The 25,384-nt window shown below is 43.2% G+C and overlaps 1 protein-coding gene across 1 annotated transcript in view; it reads left to right on the top strand.

The window, feature by feature from the left end:
- Positions 1–15,349, top strand: part of nomo (nodal modulator) — a 67,639-nt gene extending 52,290 nt beyond the window's left edge. The window contains exons 25-31 of the mRNA XM_038819374.1: positions 867–1,008; positions 3,866–3,949; positions 7,644–7,754; positions 9,186–9,287; positions 9,426–9,545; positions 11,925–12,017; positions 14,737–15,349. Of these exons, the coding sequence (XP_038675302.1) occupies positions 867–1,008; positions 3,866–3,949; positions 7,644–7,754; positions 9,186–9,287; positions 9,426–9,545; positions 11,925–12,017; positions 14,737–14,868 (784 nt within the window). The 3' untranslated portion in view covers positions 14,869–15,349. The remainder of the gene's footprint in view (positions 1–866; positions 1,009–3,865; positions 3,950–7,643; positions 7,755–9,185; positions 9,288–9,425; positions 9,546–11,924; positions 12,018–14,736) is intronic.
- Positions 15,350–25,384: the final 10,035 nt, after the last annotated feature.

Below are 25,384 nucleotides of genomic sequence, written 5' to 3'. Positions count from 1 at the left end.
AGTTTTAATCACTTTGCCATTGGCAGCTAAGCTTCAGCTGCCCAGGCATTAAGCTCTGGAATTCTCTTGCTCAACCTCTTTGTCTCTGCTGTTCTAACATGCTCCTTAAAACCTACCTCTCTGCTTAAGATCTTGCTCGTCTGCCCTCCAATCTCTTTATGTGGATCGGTGTCAAATGTTGTTTGCTAATGCTCCCATGCAGTGCTTTGGGACATCTTACAGCATTACAGGCTCCATGTCGAAAGAGTTAAAACCCCCAGAACTCCCTTCCTAACAGCACTGTGGGTGTACCTGCACCATGTGGACTGCAGTGGTTCACGAAGGTGGCTCATCCATCACCTTCTCTGGGGCAATTGGGGATAATGCTGGCCTTACCAGTGACCCTTGCATTCCAAGAGTAAGAAACATATAAATTGTTGTTTTAGATTGAGTTACACTGCCCCCCCACCCCCACATTTCCATGTTATAATGTATATAGTGATTATGCTGATCACTGTTTTTGCAATTTGAAAGTCTGTTCTGTGATAAAACATCTGTCATAAATGGGAAGTACACCCAATAGTGAATCTTCAAAGTGACTTAATTTACCAAAATAAGCAGTTTTACCTGAATTCTGCAGTGAGATGTCCAAATGCTATGTTGATTTCCACCCTGTACAGTTTTGTTCCAGATTACATGAAAAAGCTCTGTATTTGATTATTAAGTGTTCTGTAAAGGATTTAAAACAAATTGCGGGCAAGATGATTTGGGAAGGTTGTTTTATTGAGATGTTCCGAAGTCTTCTGAAAATGGAGTTTAATTTCTAATGTCTGGTGGTTTAAAATATTACCATAAAAGTAAAAATAAAACATCCATTTTGTTTCAAGCTGTTATGGACAGGTATCCTCACTAAATGGGGAGCCAGAGCAAGGGGTTTCTGTGGAAGCTGTCGGGCAGGAAGATTGTAGCATTTATGGAGAGGATACAGTGACCGATGAAGATGGAAAGTTCCGTCTCCGTGGCTTGCTGGTAAGGGTTGTCAAGTTCATTCTCATGGATCTATTTAGTTATGAAACTGTTTATTGAAGAGCATTTTCTCAGACACTTTTAATATGTATTTCCTCATTTGGGAATGTATGAAAGCCGTAACAAAATCTTGGTATGGCCAAGGATAACATACAATCATGGCAATCGCTGTAACTTGTTTTTGGTAGGGGAACCCTGCAGAATGTGGCATTATCACATGGACCCTTTGAAAATTGACACATTGTGGAAGACTCCGTTGTTAGGGGTTTGGGCTCCTTCCCAGCATTTTGCAGTTTCAGCAAGAACTAAAAACAGAAAATTTCGGAAAGACAAAGCAGGTCGGGCAGTGTCCACGGAGAAAGAGAAAACGGATAATGCTTCATATCTCACAGTGGCAGCATGCTAGCACAGTGGTTAGCACAGTTGCTTCACAGCTCCAGGGTCCCAGGTTTGATTCCCGGCTTGGGTCACAGCCTGTGTGGAGTCTGCACGTTCTCCCCGTGTCTGTGTGGGTTTCCTCCGGGTGCTCCGGTTTCCTCCCACAAGTGTGCAGGATTGGTGGATTGGCCTTGTGTCCAAGAAGGTTGTGTTGCGGGGATAGGGTGGAGGTGTGGGCTGCTCTGCCCAAGGGCCGGTGCAGACTCGATGGGCTGAATAGCCTCCTTCTGCACTGTAAATTCTATGATTCTATAATTCCAAATTCTATGACCCTTTGTCAGAACCAAAAGATATGTGACGTATAATGGAAAAATAGATTGGGGGGGGAAACTGACCACATTTATCAGAAAATCATTTTTGCACCCTCTCCCCGTCCTTTATTCCTTGTATTAAGCTGTTCATCGCTCATATCTTCCAATTCTGACAGATCGTCTTGAGATTTGAGCATTTAAAAGTTTATTTCCTCCACATATGTTGCCTAACCTGTGTGTTTCCAACATTTCCTGATTTTAGCTCTCATTTCACATTTTTCTGCAGTATTTTGTCAGTAGTTTCCGTAAACAAACCTGTGATTGGTATGATCCAAAACCTGCAATCGTACGGTGTGGCCAGGATTAGTATGCTGAAGGATTAATGATGACCTTTTTAGCCAAGTTACTTTGTACCACTGTTCCACACCTGCTGATTCCAAAAGAAGCTGTTTTAGACTAGCTGCAAAACTAAAACTAGTGAGGTTCACGTTGGCATGACTACATAGAAGCAAGAGGGAACCAGCAGATTCGTAATAAAATCAAACGTTCAACTTATACATAACTTTAAACTATCTTCAAAATAAGAAAATTTTCAATAGAGTCCTTTTTCAGGATCATTTAACTCTGCCTTATGAGGTTGTGCCTCCCTGCTGGGACAAGTTGCAAAACAGCTGGTTGGCATGGCAAATCTGGAATGAAAGTTGAGTAGAAACACAGGACGAGTTAGCATTCGTTATCCCATGTCTAAAATAAATCATTTGTAATGTTGCTGGTTGAAGCTGACAGAGCACAAACCTGTTTAGGGCGGTGCGGTGGCACAGTGGTTAGCACTGCTGCCTCACAGCGCCAAGGACCCAGGTTCGGTTCCGACCTCTGGTTACTGCCTGTGTGGAGTTTGCACGTTCTCCCTGCGTTTCCTCCGGGTGCTCAGGTTTCCTCCCACAGTCCACAGATGTGCAGGTCAGGTGGATTGGCAAATCTAAATTACCCATTAGTTTAGAAAAGTTAGGTGGGGATACGGGGACAGGTCAGGGGCATGGGCCTAAGTAGGGTGCTCTTTCAGAGGGTCGGTGCAGATCCGATGGGCCGAATGGCCTCCTGCTCTGTAAGGATTCTATGGTTTAGGGAGATAGCCATCATGATTTGCCTGACTTCAGAAACTGTTGGATTTTGGTTCATTGGGAAACGGCCATCAGAGGCTCAGATTGTTATATATTTTTGGGTGTATGCACTAAAACTATATTTGAAACACATAATTAGAGCTAAAACTCCTTGTTGTTTTGCAGAGAATTAAACTCATCTTTTGGCAGCATTGTGATGAATTACATTTAATAAAAATAAACTCCCATCCATTTTTGAATGCTGTTTTGTTTTGCCTTCTACGTGGTGTTGAACTTGCCAGGTCTCTGCTCACTGCTTCAATGCATCACGTGCTCGAGTTCAGAAGCTCATCATGTGGAACCTTTTAGGAAAGTAACTATGTGGCAAGGTGCCTTGGAGTCCATAGAAAGCATCCTATCTGGCTGCATCACAGCCTGGTATGGCAACTTCTCGCCCAAGACCGCAGAAACTTCAGAGTCATGAACACAGCCCAGTCCATCACACGAACCTGCATCCCATCCATTGACCCTGTCTGCACCTCCCGCTGCCTGGGGAAAGCGGGCAGCATAATCAAAGACCCCTCCCACCCGGCTTATTCACCCTTCCAAATTTTTCCATCAGGCAGGAGATACAGAAGTCTGAGAACACGCACGAACAGACTCAAAAATAGCTTCTTCCCCACTGTCACCAGACTCCTAAACAACCCTCTTATGGACTGACCTGATTAATACTACACTCCTGTATGCTTCACCCGATGTCTGTGTCTATGTATTTACATTGTGTACCTTGTGTTGCCCTATTGCGTATTTTCTTCCCATGTACTAAATTATCTGTTTGAGCTGCACGCAGAAAAATACCTTTCACTGTACCTCGGCACACGTGACCATAATCAAATCCAATCCAATAATGTAATGCTCTTGAACGTTTAGCATTTAACCATTTTGTGAATTGGCTATTCAATAGGTAACTGACATAAAAATGGGAGTTCCTCAATACATGTATTTCTAATGCTTGGTTTCAAAACAGGTTTAACCGAGAAATGATTGATTATTTCTGTCTTTTCCGTGTAGCCTAGTTGTGTGTACCATATTCAACTGAAAGCAGATGGCAATGACCATATAGAAAGAGCTCTACCACAGTTTCGTGCCGTACAGGTTAGTAGAGTATGGAATTTCTTGTATTTATCTTTAAGGTTTCAGCCGCATTTTTGAAATTCCTCCTGTTCTCTTGTTGACCATGGCTGCAGTCAAAATGATGATTTGAACCCAGAGAACTGGGCCGAGATCCACGTTGCCGGATCTTTGCCTCGTGACCTTCCAGCTGGATGCAGTTGCTGCCAGCCAAAATGGGTTAAAGATTTATGATCTATTTAAAAGAGACCTAAAGTGATTTCTCATTTTAAAAAATTGATTTTACGCTGGGATGGGATTGTTTTCCTCCATCTGGACTGGGGCTAAGGGGAGCTCCATGTAAGATGGAGCCCTTAAAATTGCAAAGCCTTCATAGCCATTTTCTCCTAAAGTTTTTGACCCTTGGGGGGATATTCGTTAAAGAATGTTGAAACTAATCTATCCATTGCAATATGTAATATTCGTGTGCATACTAAATGTTAATATCCCCAATAAGCTGGCGAATCGAACACACGAGAGAACATTTAAAGGGAATTCTTATCAACAGACATTGACTAATACAGACACAGACATAAGCTAGTATGGCAGGGGAGTGGGTACCAGAGCAATAGGTCAGAAGGTGAAAGCATTGAGGGAGAACTCGGGAATAGGGCCAGTATGGCTCTGAGGCAGAGCAGACAGGGAGATGTTGCTGAAAACAGCGGGTCTGGTGGCCTGAAGTGCATATGTTTTAATGCAAGAAGTATTACGGGTAAGGCAGATGAACTTAGAGCTTGGATTAGTACTTAGAACTATGATGTTGTTGCCATTACAGAGACCTGGTTGAGGGAAGGACAGGATTGGCAGCTAAGCGTTCCAGGATTTAGATGTTTCAGGCGGGATAGAGGGGGATGTAAAAGGGGTGGCGGAGTTGCGCTACTGGTTAGGGAGAATATCACAGGTGTACTGCGGGAGGACACCTCCGAGGGCAGCGAGGCTATATGGGTAGAGATCAGGAATAAGAAGGGCGCAGTCACAATGTTGGGGGTTTACTACAGGCCAATTAAATTACTGGAAAATTCCAGGAAATTACTGGAGAGAGTTTGTCGAGACAGGATCTACTCTCATTTGGAAGCAAATGGACGTATTAGCGAGAGGCAGCATGGTTTTGTGAAGGGGAGGTCATGTCTCACTAACTTGATAGGGTTTTTCGAGGAGGTCACAAAGATGATTGATGCAGGTAAGGCAGTGGATGTTGTCTATATGGACTTCAGTAAGGCCTTTGACAAGGTTCCTCATGGCAGACTGGTACAAAAGGTGAAGTCACACTGGATCAGGGGTGAGCTGGCAAGGTGGATACAGAACTGGCTAGGTCATAGAAGGCAGAGAGTAGCAATGGAAGGGCGCTTTTCTGATTGGAGGGCTGTGACTAGTGTTCTCCAGGGATCAGTGCTGCGACCGTTGCTGTTCATAGTATATATAAATGATTTGGAGGAAAATGTAACTGGTCTGATTAGTAAGTTAGCAGACGACACAAAGGTTGGTGGAATTGCGGATAGCGATGAGGACTGTCACAGGATACAGCAGGATTTAGATCGTCTGGAGACTTGGGCGGAGAGATGGCAGAAGGAGTCTAATCCGGACAAATGTGAGGTAATGCATTTTGGAAGGTCTAATGCAGGTAGGGAATATACAGTGAATGGTAGAACCCTCAAGAGTACTGAAAGTCAGAGAGATCTGGGTGTACAGGTCTACAGGTCACTGAAAGGGGCAACACAGATGGAGAAGGTAGTCAAGAAGGCATATGGCATGCTTGCCTTCATTGGCCGGGGCATTGAGTATAAAAATTTGTAAGTTATGTTGCAGCTGCATAGAACCTTAGTTAGGCCACACTTGGAGTATAGTGTTCAATTCTGGTCGGCACACTACCAGAAGGATGTGGAGGCTTTAGAGAGGGTGCAGAAGAGATTTACCAGGATGTTGCCTGGTATGGAGGGCATTAGATATGAGGAGATGTTGAATAAACTCGGCTTGTTCTCACTGGAATGACGGAGGTTGAGGGGCGACCTGATAGAGGTCTATAAAATTATGAGGGGCATAGACAGGGTGGATAGTCAGAGGCCTTTCCCCAGGGTAGAGGGGTCAATTACTAGGGGGCATAGATTTAAGGTGCGAGGGGCAAGGTTTAGAGTAGATGTACGAGGCATGTTTTTTACACAGAGGGTAGTGGGTGCCTTGAACTCGCTGCCGGAGGAGGTGGTGGAAGCAGGAACGATAGTGACGTTTAAGGGGCATCTTGACAAATACATGAATAGGATGGGAATAGAGGGATACGGACCCCGGAAGTGTAGAAGATTTTAGTTTAGACAGGCAGCATGGTCGGCGCAGGCTTGGAGGGCTGAAGGGCCTGTTCCTGTGCTGTACCTTTCTTTGTTCTTTGACTGGAGCTTCGGGAGGTATCTGTCTACAAGCTGCAACATCCTGAGCTGCTCAGAAAGGCGTGTTTAAATTATATGGGGATTTGGTTTCAAAGTTCAGTGTTTCGCCGTTGCTGTGATACAGGATTAAAAAGCGGGTCCCAGGAATTTCCAGGCCCCTGAACCCGATACAAAACCTGACATTGTAGCACCAAATATTATCCAAAGGCCCTGATACAGCTACCTGACACTGACCGAGGGGAGCTGCCTTTGCCATCACACTCGGGAACCACTGAAGGCATTGTGCCGTCGGTCACAAGGATACCATCAGCCTACAGTGTCACCGCTGCCAGTGTTCCCACTTTGATTCCCTGAGGGGGCAAGCTGCTTTATCACCCTATATACTGCCCAAATATCATGACTAATGAATAGCCAGCACTTTTATTTCCCACTAAATAGCAGCATTAATCACCAAAATATTGATGCATCTCTAAAAGAAAAGAGGTTGCTGATGACAACCATTTGGCAACAGGTTCCTGCTTCTCGAGCAGCCTCACTGGCCCTTCTTCAACTGTGCTGTGACTCACTTGTTAATTCACAAGCACACTGACTTTGTGTTGCTTGCGAACTGTGTTGAGGGGGATGCAAAGAGGTGTGAAGGTGCTTCTTGTTGTGGGCTGCTGCCCTATTGCTCATCTGGACTCACACTGACGGAAAGGATTTGGCTTCAAGGCGCAATCGACCAAAGCTTGCATTAATTGTTTTCGGGTGGCCCTGGTGCTGGCCTGATATGATCACAGGTGCTGCAGCAGTTTAACCAGTGGTTCTATCAGGGCCGCTGGAGGCTTCTGAGGGAACTGTCCAATGAGTTTCTTCTTGAAACTCCTGTTCGTGTGGAGCCAAGAGTGCTTCTCTGACCTCCACATTAATACTGTGGGCTGGTACGCACTCCTCCCCTTTCCTAGCCATTTCTCCCTGCTTTCCCTGGACTTAACTCAGCTCAGCTGACCAGAATTCGCAGAGTCCAACCTGCTGGATGTAAAATTTGGGTTTATTAATCTGTTCAACTGAAGATTTTTGTATTCATTAAAATCCTTCTAAAACCCCGGGGAATTTCAATCTTTGCCTTTTAAGAATGTACCATTTTGCCGGTTTGATTACCACCATTAATAAAAATATTCCACAGGAAGCTGGTCCCTGAGCAGACATTACCACTGCATACTTTTGTGTCTAAAGCTTTTTTGTTCGTGCTTCTGCAGTAGAAGAAAATGATCACAGCATGAACCTAGTTCATCTGATTCCTTTGAATTTTGTTTGTACAGGTCGACAGCAGCGATATCGATGGCGTGAATATTCTAGCATTCCGACAAATTAATCAATTTGATTTAAGTGGAAATGTTATCACTTCACCTGAGCACCTTTCTACTTTGCGGGTAAGTTGATTGGCGTATTTGCAAAAGTGCTTATTTTTTCTTCTCCCACCCCCCGATTCAGAATAGTTACAGCACAGAGGGAGGCCATTTGGCCCAGCGAGTCTGTGCTGGCATTCTGAAGGAACAATTCACTGAGCGCCACTCCCCCACCTGCTCATCATTGTCCTGGAAGGGCTTCCTTTTCAGATAATCAACAAATCAAGCAGTAGTTAAACAACCTGATCTCAGCCTTTTGTCAAAGATGTTCTTTAATATCTGTCCAAAAAGGGTGAAGTAATAATCACTGCTTTCCAGTGTTCTCTCACCACCTTCCCTGTGATAGAATCCCTGCAATGCAGAAAGAGGCCATTCGGCCCATCGGCTCTGCACCGACCCTCCAAAAGAGCACCCTACTTCGGCCATATCCCCCGTCCTGTCCACCCAACCCCACCTAGCCGGCACATCTTTGAAAACTCGAGGCAATTTTAGCATGGCCAATCCACCTACTTTGAATATCTTTGAATTGTGGGAGGAAGCCAGAGAACCCGGAAGAAACCCACCCAGACATTTAAAAAAGTATATATTTTATTCCAAACATTATCAAATTCTTACATACGAAGGCTTAACTACATCATACAAACAGTTTGTCATTTTTATTTTCACAAAGTAGCAGCAGCAGCAACCCTAAATCCTCTATTCTCCTTCAGCTTGACTACCCTCCCTCCTTAACTCCCTCCCGCCCATCCCCTAACCACGGTCTGCGGAGTCCCGACACCCCAAAGATCGCCACCAGCAGACACGGCTCTAGTTAGACCCCCAACGATCTCAGACATGATCTCAGAAAATGAGACCCAGAACCCAACTAGCTTGGGGCAGGTGAGTGATTCGCCCCCCCACCTTGAACAACGCTCACACCTGACCTCCTCCACAGGGAAGAACCCACTCATGCGCGTCTTAGTTAAGAGCACTCTTATGTACTACTTTAAACTAAATCAGGCTCAACCTAGCGCAGTCGGAGGTAAAGTTCACCCTATGCGGGATCTCACTCCACACCCCTTCATCTGGCCTGGCCCAGCTCCAATTCCCACTTCCCCTTCACCTCTTCCAGCGATGGTTTCCCCTTCTCCAGCTGTATATCGGAGGTTTTCCCTTGCCACCATGCAAGCATGGGGAGAATGTGCAAACTAACCATATGTCTCATGACCCGTGATTCACCACAGTGGATGACAAAGGATGGAGACTGAATATGGAATCAAACTCCTGTGGTGTTCTATGTACGTTTATCCTCCTAGATGCTGCACTGTTGTAAAATTACTACCATTTTATGCGATATGGTTTGGTGAACAATAGCACCATTAAATCTATTGTAGGATATTGTAAACATGTGTAAATATCTGTAATCTAAGCTTGGTTCTTTAAAAAGACTAAACTGTATTTGTTTAATATGTTCAGGTGGTGCTGTATAAAAGTGAAAACCTGGATAACCCCATTCAAACGGTGTCGCTAGGGCAGTCCCTTTTTTTCCATTTCCCACCTTTGCTAAGGGATGGAGAGGTATGTTTGGATTCTGTACAACTGGACTAAACTCAATAGTGGAAATGAGTGCACGTGCTGAAATAGCTTTTGTTGGTCTCTCAAACGTTTTGTTTCCCTTACTATGTAGGAATGAACTTCTTGTCTGTCTTGTTACAGAATTATGTAGTTGTGTTGGAATCTACATTGCCCAAATCTCTGCACGAGTACATCTTGCCCCAAATATCCTTCAGTGCGACCGGCTACCATAAACACATTACCCTTATGTTCACCCCTTCGGTAAGTGAATGAGTGAGAATAATTTTCATGTTGTTACTCAGAACATTTGAACAAATTGGTTTCCGTTACAATTGACGGCCGGACACTGTTGAAATGCTCTTGACTTTGGCAGATTCAGTGAAATGTTTAGGATGATGTTTGTTTCGCACAGGGCTAAATAGCTGGCTTTGAAAGCAGACCAAGGCAGGCCAGCAGCACGGTTCAATTCCTGTGCCAGCCTCCCCGAACAGGTGCCGGAATATGGCGACTAGGGGATTTTCACAGTAACTTCATTTGAAGCCTACTTGTGACAATAAGCCATTTTCATTTCATTTTCATTTCACTTGGCAGCGTTGTACTTTCGCAAGGATAGAATTAATTGGTTCTTGAGTGATTCCTTCTGACGGGCGTTTCTCCACTCTTTTTAAATTTGTCTATCTTGGAGACCGTTAAGGCTGAATTGGCTTATTTTAATTGAACCTGTTGTTACCTAATTAACTTTAAAATACTGCATTGAATTTAACCAAACTTAGTAAAAGGTGATTTTTAAGCAGAATCTGTTTTCTTTCTCAATTGGGTATTCTGCAAATGATTCAGATGCCCGAATTGACTAGACACACATTCGTCTCACTGCAGTAGTTTTAAGATGGCTTTATACTGCTTGATAGGAAGAGTGGAAGGAATTGGGTGTAGGCTGGTGTTGCTGAAGCAATGGTTTCCCATGGCATCTCGGAATCTGCAACAAATACCAGCTTTGCCAGCGACACACATTCACCTAACCTACCAATCCTTGGACACCAAAGGGCAATTTATCATGGCCAATCCACCTAACCTGCACATCTTTGGACTGTGGGAGGAAACGGGAGCACCCGGAGGAAACCCACGCAGACACGGGGAGGATGTGCAGACTCCGCACAGACAGTGACCCAAGATCGGAATTGAACCTGGGCCCCTGATGCTGTGAGGCAGCAATAACCACTGTGCCAGCGTGCTGCCCCATATCTTGATCAACTTTTAAATTGGGGCAGCGCGATGGCGCAGTGATTGGCTCTGCAGTCTTGCGGCGCCGAGGTCTCGGGTTCGATCCCGGGCTCTGGGTCACAGTCCGTGTGGGGTTTGCTCATTCTCCTCGTGTTTAACGTGGGTTTCGCCCCCACAACCCAAAGATGTGCAGGGTAGGTGGATTGGCCACGCTAAATTGCCCCTTATTTAGAAAAAGTGAATTGGGTACTCTAAATTTAAAAAAAACTTTTAAATTAATATCAACAAGCTTGATTTTACTTATGTTGCAGTTCAAAAGGGCCGTGAACTTGCATCTTTAGCTTCTTTATGTTTTTATAACCATCAGGCAATTTCAATCTGTGTAGACTATTGCCAATGTGTCCATATGTTACATTTTGGGGTGAAAAACCAATGAGGTTTGCAGCTATGATTTTGTTGTTAAACGCTGTTTATTTTTAAGGACTGATTTGGTTTGGAAGCAATAAGAATGTTTCTGGAGACATTTTCCATCTTTGCAATAGTGACCTGACTAAATAATTGTGTAATTGAGGGGAAAGTGCTGAATGTCTGAGTCAGTTGCTGAAATTCTATGAAGGCATTGTGCTTTAATGTGAGTTTATGACAGTCGAAGCAAATGGGTTTCGGTACATATTACACAAATGGATTTTAGATTTATAATGACTTTTGTATATCTCTGCTTTCATTATTCCACTTGTAAAGATCTCAGAGCAATTTTTAAGGCTGCTGCTTTCGACATGCCTGTGGGGGGAGGGGGAGGGAGGATAATGCGAGAGTCACTTTGTTTTAAAGTTGGTAGCTCCTTCATAGATCATAGAATTTACAGTGCAGAAGGAGGCCATTCGGCCCATCGAGTCTGCACCGGCTCTTGGAAAGAGCACCCTACCCAAGGTCAACACCTCCACCCTATCCCCATAACCCAGTAACCCCACCCAACACTAAGGGCAATTTTGGACACTAAGGGCAATTTATCATGGCCAATCCACCTAACCTGCACATCTTTGGACTGTGGGAGGAAACCGGAGCACCCGGAGGAAACCCACGCAGACACGGGGAGAATGTGCAGATTCCGCATAGACAGTGACCCAAGCCGGAATCGAACCTGGGACCCTGGAGCTGTGAAGCAATTGTGCTATCCACAATGCTACAGTGCTGCCCTCCTCTTTTATGGTAGGCACCTAAATCTTACACAAGCACACTAACAAAAAATGTATTTGAGGGTCAAAAATATAAAACCGCCTATATTTAGTCTTAATTGAAATCGATTATGTTGTCATCCCTTCACATAGAGTTACTGTCATCGATACAGTAAATTATGGTTTGGGAAAACTGATTCTATAGCATACAGTCTCACTGTCCAATATCATCATCTTCTTTCAGAGAAAGCTACCTGAACAGGACGTAGCTCAGGGATCGTACATTGCCCTGCCCCTCACTCTGCTCCTGCTTCTGGCTGGCTACAATCATGATAAGGTAAGCTTCTGTTTCAGCATTTAAGATTATAAATGGGTTCCATGCATCTGAAAACAGCACACGGATGTTTTGTTACATACTTTCGGGCGGAAAGTAGCATTGTTTATTTTAAAATGCCTGCTGCTGAAAATGAAATTGATCTGTACATAAGATTAAAGTCCTTTAACCTGGTGTAAGACTTCTTACTGTGCTCACCCCAGTCCAATGCCGGCATCTCCACATCATGTACATAAGATGTGTATCATTCACGGCAAATGGAGCAAATATTCAATTTACCAATGTCAAAAGAATCAAATTGAATGACTTGTCCAAATTAGTGCAGGATATTTGGGCACAAATACATTTCACTGTAGGCTGAGAAATATAAAATCTGTTTGGAGTAATTCTGTATGTGGCTGCTGGAACTTATGGATTCTGAATTCTCCCTCGGTGTACCTGAACAGGCGCCGGAATGTGGCGACTAGGGGCTTTTCACAGTCACTTCATTACAGTGTTAATGTCAGCCTACTTGTGACAATAAAGATTATTATTATAGACTGTGCTTCTCGAGGGCAGTTAGGATGGGCAACGAATGCTGGCCTAATCACCGAAGCATACACCCCTTGAATGAATAAAGAAGCACAGGATGGGTCATAGAATCCTCTCTGCTTCTTCCACCGGAGTTTCGCTCTACGAGGAAGGGGAATATTGCCCCAAATTGTTACTTTAAAAACAAAATTAAGAGTGCCCAGTTCATTTTTCCAATGAAGGGGCAATTTAGCATGGCCAATCCACCTACCCTGCTCATCTTTTTGGGTTGTGGGGGCGAAACCCACACAGACACGGGGAGAATGTGCAAACTCCACACGGACAGTGACCCGGAGCCGAGATCGAACACGGGTCCTCGGTGCCGTGAGGCCTCAGTGCTAACCACTGCCCCACCGTGCTGCCCTAATTGTTACGTTTCTTAATTCAATAATTTACTTGCACTATTTCAAAGAGATTATGTGGGGATTCATTGTAGAAAGAGGGTAAAATGAGAACTACTAGCGCAAGGAGGGGTGGGATGCTGACCTACTTTCCACGGGGATATTACATTGTGGGTGTCCTGTTTCCTGCCTGCGTACTCACTCTCAAATTAATAACATATTCAAATTCCTTTCTTCTTGTAGGGGCAGTAGGGTAGCATGGTGGTTAGCATAAATGCTTCACAGCTCCAGGGTCCCAGGTTCGATTCCCGGCTGGGTCACTGTCTGTGTGGAGTCTGCACGTCCTCCCCCTGTGTGCGTGGGTTTCCTCCGGGTGCTCCGGTTTCCTCCCACAGTCCAAAGATGTGCAGGTTAGGTGGATTGGTCATGCTAAATTGCCCGTAGTGTCCTAATAAAAGTAAGGTTAAAGGGGGGGTTGTTGGGTTACGGGTATAGGGTGGAAACGTGGGCTTGAGTAGGGTGATCATGGCTCGGCACAACATTGAGGGCCGAAGGGCCTGTTCTGTGCTGTACTGTTCTATGAAATTCATTTTTTTTACTTTGATTTTATTGTTCTTGAGAAAATGTCTGTTTCTTTGGACTATTCCAGATTTATGCTTTTTTTAGAGACTGAAGAATTCAGTAATTGAATTCAATGGAAGTTCTGGAAATATAATAGAACCTCCAGTGTACCCTACCTGGGAGAAATATACATGTCGTCAATAAAATAAGCTTATGGGGTTTTCCCTTGTTGAATTCCCTGGACGGAGTAGCATTGAGGATATTTTAATAAAATATTTTGTTTTTAATGGGGAGCATTAAAAGTGCAGTGGCAGCATTAATGATCTTCGTAGGAGTTGTGAAGAACTGTTGCTTCCTCTCAATATCTGACCACGGGTACAGGGTAAAAACCCTGTACTCAGAATTCAGTGTGAATGCGCTGGCCTCAGATAATGCTGTCAGCAGGAAGATCTGGGAACTGTTAACTCTTATTAAATCCCAGTTGCTTACTTTGGCCAAGTAGTGACAGACACTTAAAAATAGTTCTTCCATGTTTTGTGTACTAGGAATGAGAATGCATTTTCATTGCTTCAGCATTGTACAGTGATGCTGCCATAATGTTTGAATATGGCAGCTTTGTAGAGGGAAAGCCAAGGACTTTGGTGTAGCTGCTCTTGCACACAGTGGATACATTTCATTTGTGCCACATTTGATCTTGAAAGCCATTTTGGCAGTCCAATTTAGCATGGCATTAATGTTTCTGGCAAACCGTGGGGCTGTTATCTGATATGTCGTGCAATATTAAATTTATACAATACGTCATGATGTTGTATATGTTGTACCCCCCCCCCCCCCCCCCCCCCCCCCCCGGTGCACGCGCGTCACAATTAGTTGGACCTCACAAAAATAAATAATATTTTCATTACTCACTATTTTTGGATCACTGACACCTCTTTCTATCTGCTTACTCTTTTTGGTTTGGTTACTTGTAAAGATTTGTTAAATACATCACAATTTTGTTGTAATGAGCGGCCAATGTAGATCTTCCATGTATATTACTCAAACCTAACTTATCATTAAATCTTCCTGTGAAGAATTAACAACATGTAAGTTAACTCATGAATATATTTAAAGGCCTTCCTCTTTATTTAGTTCTCATTAAAATATGATTTCAGTTAAAATTTCATCGTTGAGGCTTAATTCCTATTTAGGTGCTCGGTTTAGAATATTTTGAGGAATCGATGTGACTTTTCCTATTTTCCCCCCTCCAGCTCATCCCATTGCTGATGCAGTTGGTGAATCGCTTACAGGGTGTACGGGTGCTAAGCCAAGGTGGTTTAGATGGTGTCAGTCAGGAGGAGGCAAAGAGGCAAGCCAAAAGACTGAAGACACGGCGCACATAATAAACCAGTGATGAGCTTTCAAGTCAATTCCACGCAGTGGGGGTGTCGTTATTTAAAATCTGGTTTGTTCAGTTGAAGCACCTCCATTATTGTTAAAATCCTTCTTCATTACGTATAATGAACTTGGCTTTAACCTCCACTGACTTGAATTAAGATGTACTTTGATTGTATTTATATTAAAATTCGGGGTTACATTTGTTTATTTTAATCAGTGATCTGATTTGCTTTAAAGATTTAACAGATATTAGTGGGGCAGAATTTTGATTATAAGAGATAAATTAATTTATTTTCAACTGTTCCTCGAACTTGCAAGGCCATGGAATCAATGATGCTTGTTTTATAATGTACTGTATATGTGAACTGAGCCATTTTGATATGTGGTCAAATGTGAGTGTCCAACAAAACAGTTGTGGTGCACTATTGAACGCACAGCAAAACAAAGATATCAAACCCCACATTAAAAAATATTTTCACAACTTTATTTCCATGGTTGAATGCTGACATTCTGGGTCAATTCTCCTCACCGTCCCATGGACACTTGGCATCATTTAAACTTTAACGGATATCTCACACCGAAGTCAACAGGTCTTATTAAATTTTAGCTTCTCTGGGAAATTGTAGATTAATGTCCAATGATCTTCATTATGATAAATCTGTTTAATTCTAATTATACAACCTTATGGAAAGTAATTTTAAAAAATCAATATTTTGAAATGGGAAATTATAGGTCCCTAGCTGAACATCGTTTGGTGCATTTTGTCTTGAAATTCTCTGAATAGTGAATCTCTGGCAAAATACTTTCTAAAAAATGGGTAGTGGTACTCCGATTTTAACATTCAATAGGCTATCAAAAGACTAGCAGGAAATGGTGGAATTGAACCCTCAGCCTCAATACAGCACCTCAGCCAATCCACCTGCCTGATTGAACGCAGCCCTAACAATGCTCGAGATGCTCAAAGCCATCCAGGACTAAGCAGTCCACTTAGCACTTCAGCCACCACCTTAAACATTCAGCAGCGACCCCTGTCCCAAGGCCCTAGGCTAAAGCATGGCTTCCAGAATGAATAGTCTGACTGAGGCTTCAGTGTACAGCAACCTGCCAAATTTTAATTCACCACTTTTGGTGAATTAGATTGAGAGAGCTTGAACGCAGGGCTCCAAGAAACTTGGTAATGCCCATTGATTCTGGGATCTGAAACAAAAACAGAAAATACTCGACAATCTCAACAGGCCCGACAGCATCTGTAGAGAGAGAAGTGAGCTAACGTTTGGAGTCTGGATGACTCTGTCAAAGATTATGGAAATATTTGAGGAAAGTCAAATCTGTGCAAGCAAACTGTCCTGTTGAAATGATTTGTCAGATGGCAGGTGAGATGTTTGTATTTATTGCCTCAGTGCTAGGCAGTACTATACACAGCCTTGTCCACAGAGGCAGTCAGACGTCATTACCAAATTTCCTCTTGTGAGGGAAAGCTTGTTAACACCTGGTTAGAAGGTACAATGCACTGGCACAAAACACAACTGCGCCATGTACTGTAATGGTTGATAAAATCGCCAGTTTTCTATTTGCCAATCTTGGATGTCTTGGACTCGACTGTTAAAGGTTCTGCTACAAGGAGAAGTCAAAAGAACCTTGCAGTACGCTAGGCAGCATGAAACGTGCAGCTTGTGTGATCAAATATCCTGTCGATAATGCCTTGCTGTTTGGAGAATCTAGCCAAATGGCCATTTACCATTGGGAAATTTGTAAAATGGCATGTCTGGCAAACAATGCATCTGCCACTATGCAACAGAGGTAGCCAGAAATAGGGCCAAATGTGGTTAAGTGAGTCTATCATGCAGCGTCCATTTTATACTGGCATCAAGCACTGTGGAAATATTATTAGACCATCAAGTCATTCACTTGTTTTGGCACCTTAATGATCCTGTGTAAGTTTGGTACATAGGCAGTCAGTTCCACAGGCACTTTATTATTCGACTATGAGGTGCACATGATGACCATACAGTAATCCTCAGCTTTACGTACCTGTTATACACCACAGTTACTTGCACCCCAGTTTTTATTTTTGTAGGTACGCAGCATCACAAGGTAGACTCCCATTTACAAATTATACTCACTGTGGCTCAACTGTCCAGATGCATTGTGTAGTTTGCAAACTCTCATTCTGGATGAATGTACCAATAGGTACAGATTGGAAAATATTGGAAGTTTTAGAAAGATTTTACTTTAAAATGAATTGATTTCCATATAAAGGTGTAATCTAGGTCATCTCAGTATTTTCCCAGATTTGTAAATCCGACATTTTCAAGGCATTTGTCAACTGTACTAAATTCAGTGGTAAAGGATTGATAAATTGAGTTAACTTGTACTCTAATTTAACAATTGGTTAGACTGCCGAAACAGGCTGAATTTGGAGTGGATTGTTGTTTTTCATCTGCCCGATTTTTATCCTTTATCTAAGTTAATACAGTGCTAAATATATCACTAAAACAGGGACGGATTTAGGTTAACATTAACCCGCAGAGTCAAATCACTATTTTTAAATATAAGCAAATCAGAACAGCAACAGGGTCCCAGGTTCGATTTCCGCTTGGGTCACTCTGTGCGGAGTCTGTACGTTCTCCCCGTGTCTGCGTGGGTTCCCTCCGGGTGCTCCCGTTTCCTCCTACAGGTCCCAAAATACACGCTTGTTAGGTCAATTGGACATTCTGAATTCTCCCTCGGTGTACCCGAACAGGCACCGAAATGTGGCGACTAGGGGCTTTTCACAGTAACTTCATTGCAGCGTTAATGTAAGCCTAATAGTGACACTAATAAAGATTATAAAAAATGGAAACAAAATGCTGGTAGTACGGTATGGTAGTTCATGTAAGCCTACTTGTGACAATAATAAAGATTATTATTATGTACTGAGCAATGGCCAATAAAATGCCTCCGGGGCTACTTGCAGAAACTTGGTGTGGTCCCCAGGGTGCAGATTGCCTGCCACTGGTTTAAGGCCACCTTCAATTAGCATAAAAAATTTTAAAAGTTGCTTGTCAGTACAGAACTGGAGTATCGGCAATCAGGAAAAATACAATATCACTGCATCACTGTCTTTTTTATAAGGTTATAAAAGTATCCGAATTTGATATGGGGGCAACAAAACATTAAAGTGAGTTTTAAGATTTAGATAATTTTGAAATTTAATCCTAGAGTATTCCTTTAAATGCTTTTGTATATCAGCTATTGTTTAACTGTGAGTAACACAAGCAAATTATTTTTTGACGCTGGCGTATTGGATGATCAGTATTCTTGCTAAGGCTGCTCGACAGATACCTGGACATTTTAAACTGAATACAGAGGGGAAGTGAAGCAATTGCTGAGATTTCCATATGATTTAGTTGACAAACATTAATCACTACTTGAAGGTTAACTGTTTAGAAAACTTAATTATTTAAAATACTTGCTGTTCTTTGATAAAAGAAGCATTTTCATCATTAAGACTCAAATTGAAATGTGTTAACTTGAAGAGGGCTGTATTTTCTAGAGTTGCTCCGTTTCCAATGTGAAGCCACACAGTGTAAAATTGTTTTCTTGACCCTTTCGCAGCCCTGAGATTCTGTTCGAAACAGCATCAACCAATAAACCTGTCAAGTGATGGTGTGAGACAAATGGCTTTTGAAACACAAACTCTGCTTCTCCCATTTGTTGACTAGAATCAAGTCCTGTGGTTGCAAGCACGACAAATTGATCACAGGCCAATAGCTGGGACATGGAAACAGTGCCGATTATTCAAACTACAGCACAGAGGGAAACAGAGCTTGTTCCTGGCTCTTTGAAAGAGCAGTCATACTTAGTGTCACACCCCTGCTTTTGCCCATAACGCTGTAGGTTCCTCAAGCACCTGGTCAACTTAATTTTAAAGTTATTTATGGAGCCAGACTCTGACACCTTTTGAGGTCCATTGTCCAGATCCCAAGAGCTCGGAGGGGAGATCCTTTTTTCCTCTCTAGGTCTTTTCCTGATGATTGTAAATCTGTGACCTCTGGTTATTGACCTGCTTGCTAAAGGACTTCATCAAAATCTCATCTTTTGAGGTAACCGTAGGTGGGGGTTTTTGGAAAGTAGTCATCACAGCGTGACACAGGAGCCTTGATTAGGAGAGGAAAGCCCATGGAATTAAGGGGAGATCTGGAATTTTCTAAGTTGCATATACAGAGGCACATGGTGAATGATTGTTTATTAGACTGTGAGGTAGTTTGCAGTGGTGTATTCCTCAAGGGTCAGTTTTGTGTCCTTCACTTTCATATTTTATAAGCAACATAGGATGAACAGATTGATATTTAGGAAGCTGATTATAAAGTTTGTAGATGATATGAAACTTGTGAACATAGTGATGAGGATAATTGTAAACTTCAGAATTACTAACTATCTGTTAAGAAAAAGAGAGTGCTGATTGGCAGAGGCATTGTCTTGGAAACGGCACCGACTGTAAGCCGCCAGGTATTGTTTGAAAATGCAAACCAGGCAGCTTGACTGGTTTGACTCTGGTCAGCATTGCCCTGAGGAATGAGCCAGCCAATGGTATCACTTACCTCGTTCAGCTTAAACAGATGCAATGTGTGTACAGGTGCTTTCTGTCTGCAAGAAACCGGGCCCTGTACATTAATATATTGGTAGCACAGTGGTCAGCACTGTTTCTTCACAGTGCCTGGGTCCCGGGTTCGATTCCCACTTGGGTTGCTGTCTGTGGAGTCTACACGTTCTCCCTGTGCCTGCGTGGGTTTCCTCTGGACACTCCGGTTTCCTCCCACAAGTCCTGAAAGACGTGCTTGTTAGGTGAATTGGACATTCTGAATTCTCCCTCAGTATACCTGAACAGGTGCTGGAGTGTGGCTACTAGGGGATCTTTGCAGTAACTTTTTTTACAGTGTTAATGTAAGCCTACTTGTGACACTAATAAAGATTATTATATTAATAAGTGTTCTTTTGTGCCTGTTTCAATTAAACAAAATAAGTGATAGCCAATGACTAGTTCATTTCTCAGAGTAGTGACTTGACCAATCAGAGTATAGCTGCCTGGTTTAAGTTTTGAATCAATGCTTAGCAGTTAACTGTCAGTCACCATTAACTGGTGCATTAACTATGGCAACACCTCGACCAGAGTCCACTTACCAACCAATCCACACACTCTTCTCATAAAGTTGTTTCCCCTGGCATTGATATTCTTGTGATTGTTCAGATGAGTGCAAGACAAAAAGCTTCAACAAAATACTTTTTCAGCAATAATCGTTGACTTCCTTTGTGTGCAAGATATAAAGTATAATTTAGCCATCCCTTTTCACTCAACTTGAAGATGTCTCTTTGGATCCTTAATCGGCCTAACATGTTCCCGAGCCAACCACTTGCATTTAAATAAAAATGTTTTGGTGTTCAAGTTATCGTTGCCAGCTAATACTTTCTCTTTTCACCCTTGTATTAATTTCTTCATTCTCCTTCTGAGCTTTTTGTGGTTTTGGGGCTGGTTTAGCTCACTGGGCTAAATTGCTGGCTTTTAAAGCAGGCCAGCAGCACGGTTCGATTCCCGTACCAGCCTCCCCGGACAGGTGCCGGAATGTGGCGACTAGGGGCTTTTCACAGTAACTTCATTGAAGCCTACTCGTGACAACAAGCGATTTTCATTTTTTAAATTTTCATTTTCCAAAATCTTCCAGCTTTGTGATCCAGGGTTTTGGTTGCTTTTATCCTTTCCCTTCAAAGGAACATTAAACTGCCTCCAATGCTCCATGACTGCTTTGTCAGACAATTATCTTTTCCACAATGACCTGCTAGGTCACTTCTTAAATCACTGAAATTAGTTCTACCCCAGTTGAGCATTTTTATGCACAATGTTTTCTGCTTTCGTTCCAGATTAAAATGATAACTCTTTCTACACAGCGCACTGCCAGAACTGTTGGCTATTTCCAGCATTGTCTGTTATGTTTTCTTGATCTATATTAGGGGAAGCAAAGTCGTTGAATGTTACAACTATTTTTCTTGCACTGGATATATTCACCTGAACTTCAGCTGAAAACCATTGTGGGAGTGCCAACTGCAGAAATACTTCCCAGCGGAGGTCAGTGATGGGAAAAACAATGGACGAACAGCAAGGAGGCAAGTTGACAGGGTCGCAGGTTCATTCCCACTTGGGTCACTGTGCAGAATTTGAACTTTCTCCCCATGTCTGCGTGGGTTTCTTCCGGGTGCTCCGGTTTCCTCTCTCAGTTCAAACATGTGCACGTCAGGTGTATTGGCCATGCTAAATTGTCCCCTAGTGTCCAAAAATGTGCAGGTTAGGTGGGATTACAGGGATAGGGTTGGGGGAGGTGCTCTTTCGGAGACTTGATGGGCTGAATGGCCTCCTGTACTGTAGGAGTCCTGTAGTTCAATCACTTTCTTTGGCTTTCCAAGCACCAGCCAACAGTATGAAGAGTGGCTGGGGGAAAAAAACCTAAATCTTATTTTCAAGCTGAAGATAATATATTTCCCCCTTTGTGCTTCATCTGAAGATAGTGAATTTTCTCAGGTTTCAGATTCCATTCTCATCCAAAATCCAAAGTTCTAACTTATGCCACTGTGATCATTTTTGATGGTCGATGATAATATTTGTATTTCAGAAAACCAGAAGAGTTCACACTACCTCAGGCAGTCCTGAGCTGCAAAATGTTTCGCAGTATTTGTCTTTACAAAGTTGCAGAAAATTAAAAATCCGGATCATAACATAAACCTGGGAAGCCGACCACCTGGAAGTTCCCCTCCAAGTCACTCACCACCCCGACTTCGAAATATATTGGCTGTTCCTTCACTGTCGCTGGGGCAAAATCCTGGAACTCCCTCCCTAACAGCACAGTGGGTGTACCTAGACTCAGATCAAGAAGGCAGCTCGCCAGCACCTTCTGAAGGGCATCTAGGGATGGGCAATAAATGCTGGCCTAACCAACGATGCCCACATCCCGTAAATGAATTTTTAAAAAGTATAGAAGAGCACCATTCACTGCTTCAAATACGTTAATGATCTTCCAGTTATGTCAGAGGAAATTGGTAGAAAACATGAATTTGTTGTCATGTGATTTGGTCTGGTTGCGTACACACCATATTGAAGATGGACATTTGGTCCTTTGGATCAGAGTACCCAGAGAAAGATGTCCCCATGCTGTCATGAGAGTGTTGTGTAGGAAATGTATGAGTAAGTGGACTGTAGGTTTGAAAATGAGCTTCCAGCCTAATTAGAAGGAGGAAATTGAAAATTTAGTCGTGACTGGTTAGCGAATAGTTTGTGGGAAGCTACCGAGTTACAACATGGACAAAAATTTCATTCCTTGATGCTGAAACATGTCACCCATCCTTAACAACTGTTCACCAGTTGGTTATCATGAATAATTAGATTTGGTCATCTAAAGGGATGGAGCAGGAGGGAAAGTTTCAGATTCCTGGATAATTGGGGCTCATTCTGGGGTAGGTGGGACCTCTACAAACGGGATGGTCTACACCTGGACAAGAGGGGTACCAATATCCTGGGGGGGGGGGGGGGGGGGAATTTGCTAATGCTCTTAGGGAGGGTTTAAACTAGTTCAGCAGGGGTTGGGAACCTGAATTGTAGCTCCAGTATACATGAGGTTGAGAGTAGTGAGGTCATCAGTAATGTTTCAAGGTTGCAGGAGTGTACCGGCAGGCAGGAAGGTGGTTTAAAGTGTGTCTACTTCAACGCCAGGAGCATCCGGAATAAGGTGGGTGAACTTGCAGCATGGGTTGGTACCTGGGATTGCGATGTTGTGGCCATTTCGGAGACATGGATAGAGCAAGGGCAGGAATATTTGTAGCATGTTCCGGTTTTAGATATTTCAGTAAGCTCAGCGAAGGTGGTAAAAGAGGGGGAGGGGTGGCATTGTTAGTCAAGGACAGTATTATGGTTGCAGAAAGGACGTTTGATGAGGACTCGTCTACTGAGGTAGTATGGGCTGAGGTTAGAAACAGGAAAAGAGAGGTCACCCTGTTGGGAGTTTTCAATAGGCCTCCGAAAAGTTCCAGAGGTGTAGAGGAAAGGATTGCAAAGATGATTCTGGATAGGAGCGAAAGTAACAGGGTAGTTGTTATGGGGGACTTTAACTTTCCAAATATTGACTGGAAACGCTATAGTTCGAGTACTTTAGATGGGTCCGTTTTTGTCCAATGTGTGCAGGAGGGTTTCCTGACACAGAATGTACACAGGCTAACAAGAGGCGAGGCCACATTGGATTTGGTACTGGGTAATGAGCCAGGACAGGTGTTAGATTTGGAGGTAGGTGAGCACTTTGGTGACAGTGACCACAATTCAGTTACGTTTACTTTAGCGATGGAAAGGGAAAGGTGTATACCGCAGGGCAAGAGTTATAGCTGGGGGAAAGGCAATTATGATGCGATGAGGCAAGACTTAGGATGCATAGGATGGGGAAGGAAACTGCAGGGGATGGGCACAATTGAAATGTGGAGCTCGTTCAAGGAACAGTTACTGTGTGTCCTTGATAAGTATGTACCTGTCAGGCAGGGAGGAAGTGCTTGAGCGAGGGAACCGTGGTTTACTAAAGTAGTTGAATCACTTGTCAAGAGGAAGGAGGAGGCTTATGTAAAGGTGAGACGTGACGGTTCAGTTAGGGCGCTCGAGAGTTACAAGTTAGCTAGGAAGGACCTAAAGAGAGAGCTAAGAAGAGCCAGGAGGGGACATGAGAAGTCTTTGGCAGGTAGGATTAAGGATAACCCTAAAGCTTTCTATAGGTATGTCAGGAATAAAAGAATGACTAGGGTAAGAGTAGGGCCAGTCAAGGACAGTAGTGGGAAGTTGTGCGTGGCGTCCGAGGAGATAGGAGAGGTGCTAAATGAATATTTTTTGTCAGTATTCACACAGGAAAAAGACAATGTTGCCGAGGAGAGTACTGAGATACAGGCTACTAGACTAGAAGGGCTTGAGGTTCATAAGGAGGAGGTGTTAGCAATTCTGGAAAGTGTGAAAATAGATAAGTCCCCTGGGCCGGATGGGATTTATCCTCTGATTCTCTGGGAAGCTAGGGAAGAGATTGCTGAGCCTTTGGCTTTGATCTTTATGTCATAATTGTCATACAGGAATAGTGCCAGAAGACTGGAGGATAGCAAATGTTGTCCCCTTGTTCAAGAAGGGGTGTAGAGACAACCCTGGTAACTATAGACCAGTGAGCCTTACTTCTGTTGTGGGCAAAGTCTTGGAAAGATTTATGAGAGAAAGGATTAATAATCATCTAGAAAGGAATAATTTGATTAGGGATAGTCAACATGGTTTTGTGAAGGGTCGGTCATGCCTCACAAACCTTATTGAGTTCTTTGAGAAGGTGACCAAACAGGTGGACGAGGTTAAAGCAGTTGATGTGGTGTATATGGATTTCAGTAAAGCGTTTGATAAGGTTCCCCACGGTAGGCTATTGCAGAAAATACGGAGGCATGGGATTCAGGGTGATTTAGCAGTTTGGATCAGAAATTGGTAGCTGTAAGAAGACAGAGGGTGATGGTTGATGGGAAATGTTCAGCCTGGAGTTCAGTTACTAGTGGTGTACCACAAGGATTTGTTTTGTGGCCACTGCTGTTTGTCATTTTTATAAATGACCTGGAGGAGGGCGTAGAAAGATGGGTGAGTAAATTTGCAGATTACACTAAAGTTGGTGGCGTTTTGGAAAGTACGGAAGGATGTTGCAGGTTACAGAGGGACATAGATAAGCTGCAGAGCTAGGCTGACAGGTTGCAAATGGAGTTTAATGCAGAAAAGTGTGAGGTGGTTCATTTTGAAAGGAGTAACAGGAAGACAGAGTACATGGCTAATGGTAAGATTCTTGGTAGTGTGGATGAGCAGAGAGATCTCGGTGTCCATGTACATACATCCCTGAAAGTTGCCACCCAGGTTGAGAGGTTTGTTAAGAAGACGTATGGTGTGTTAGCTTTTATTGGTAGAGGGATTGAGGTTCGGAGTCATGTCATGTTGCATCTGTACAAAACTCTGGTGCGGCCGCATTTGGAGTATTGCATGCAGTTCTGGTCGCCGCATTATAGGAAAGGATGTGGAAGCATTGGAAAGGGTGCAGAGGAGATTTACCAGGATGTTGCCTGGTACGGAGGGAAGATCTTATGAGGAAAGGCTGAGGGACTTGAGGCTGTTTTTGTTGGAGGGACGGTTGAGAGGCATACATAATTGAGGCATACAAGATGATCAGAGGATTAGATAGGGTGGACAGTGAGAGCCTTTTTCCTCAGATGGTGATGTCTAGCACGAGGAGACATAGCTTTAAATTGAGGGGGGATAGATATAGGACAGATGTCAGAGGTAGGTTCTTTACTCAGAGAGCAGAGTTCTGCGCTGTAATGTTCTTTGTTCTAAATCCAACACTGGCAAAATTGTATGCACAAGAGTAGACATAGAATTTACAGTGTAGAAGGAGACTGATAGAAATCTACCTTTTTAATATAGGAAGAAATGGTTTGGAAGTAAAATGGTTT

This window comes from Scyliorhinus canicula, chromosome 15, assembly GCF_902713615.1.
Source record: "Scyliorhinus canicula chromosome 15, sScyCan1.1, whole genome shotgun sequence".
NCBI lineage: Eukaryota > Metazoa > Chordata > Chondrichthyes > Carcharhiniformes > Scyliorhinidae > Scyliorhinus > Scyliorhinus canicula.
Note: the sequence above shows the minus strand (reverse complement) of the source record. Positions and strands in the feature narration are given on the sequence as shown.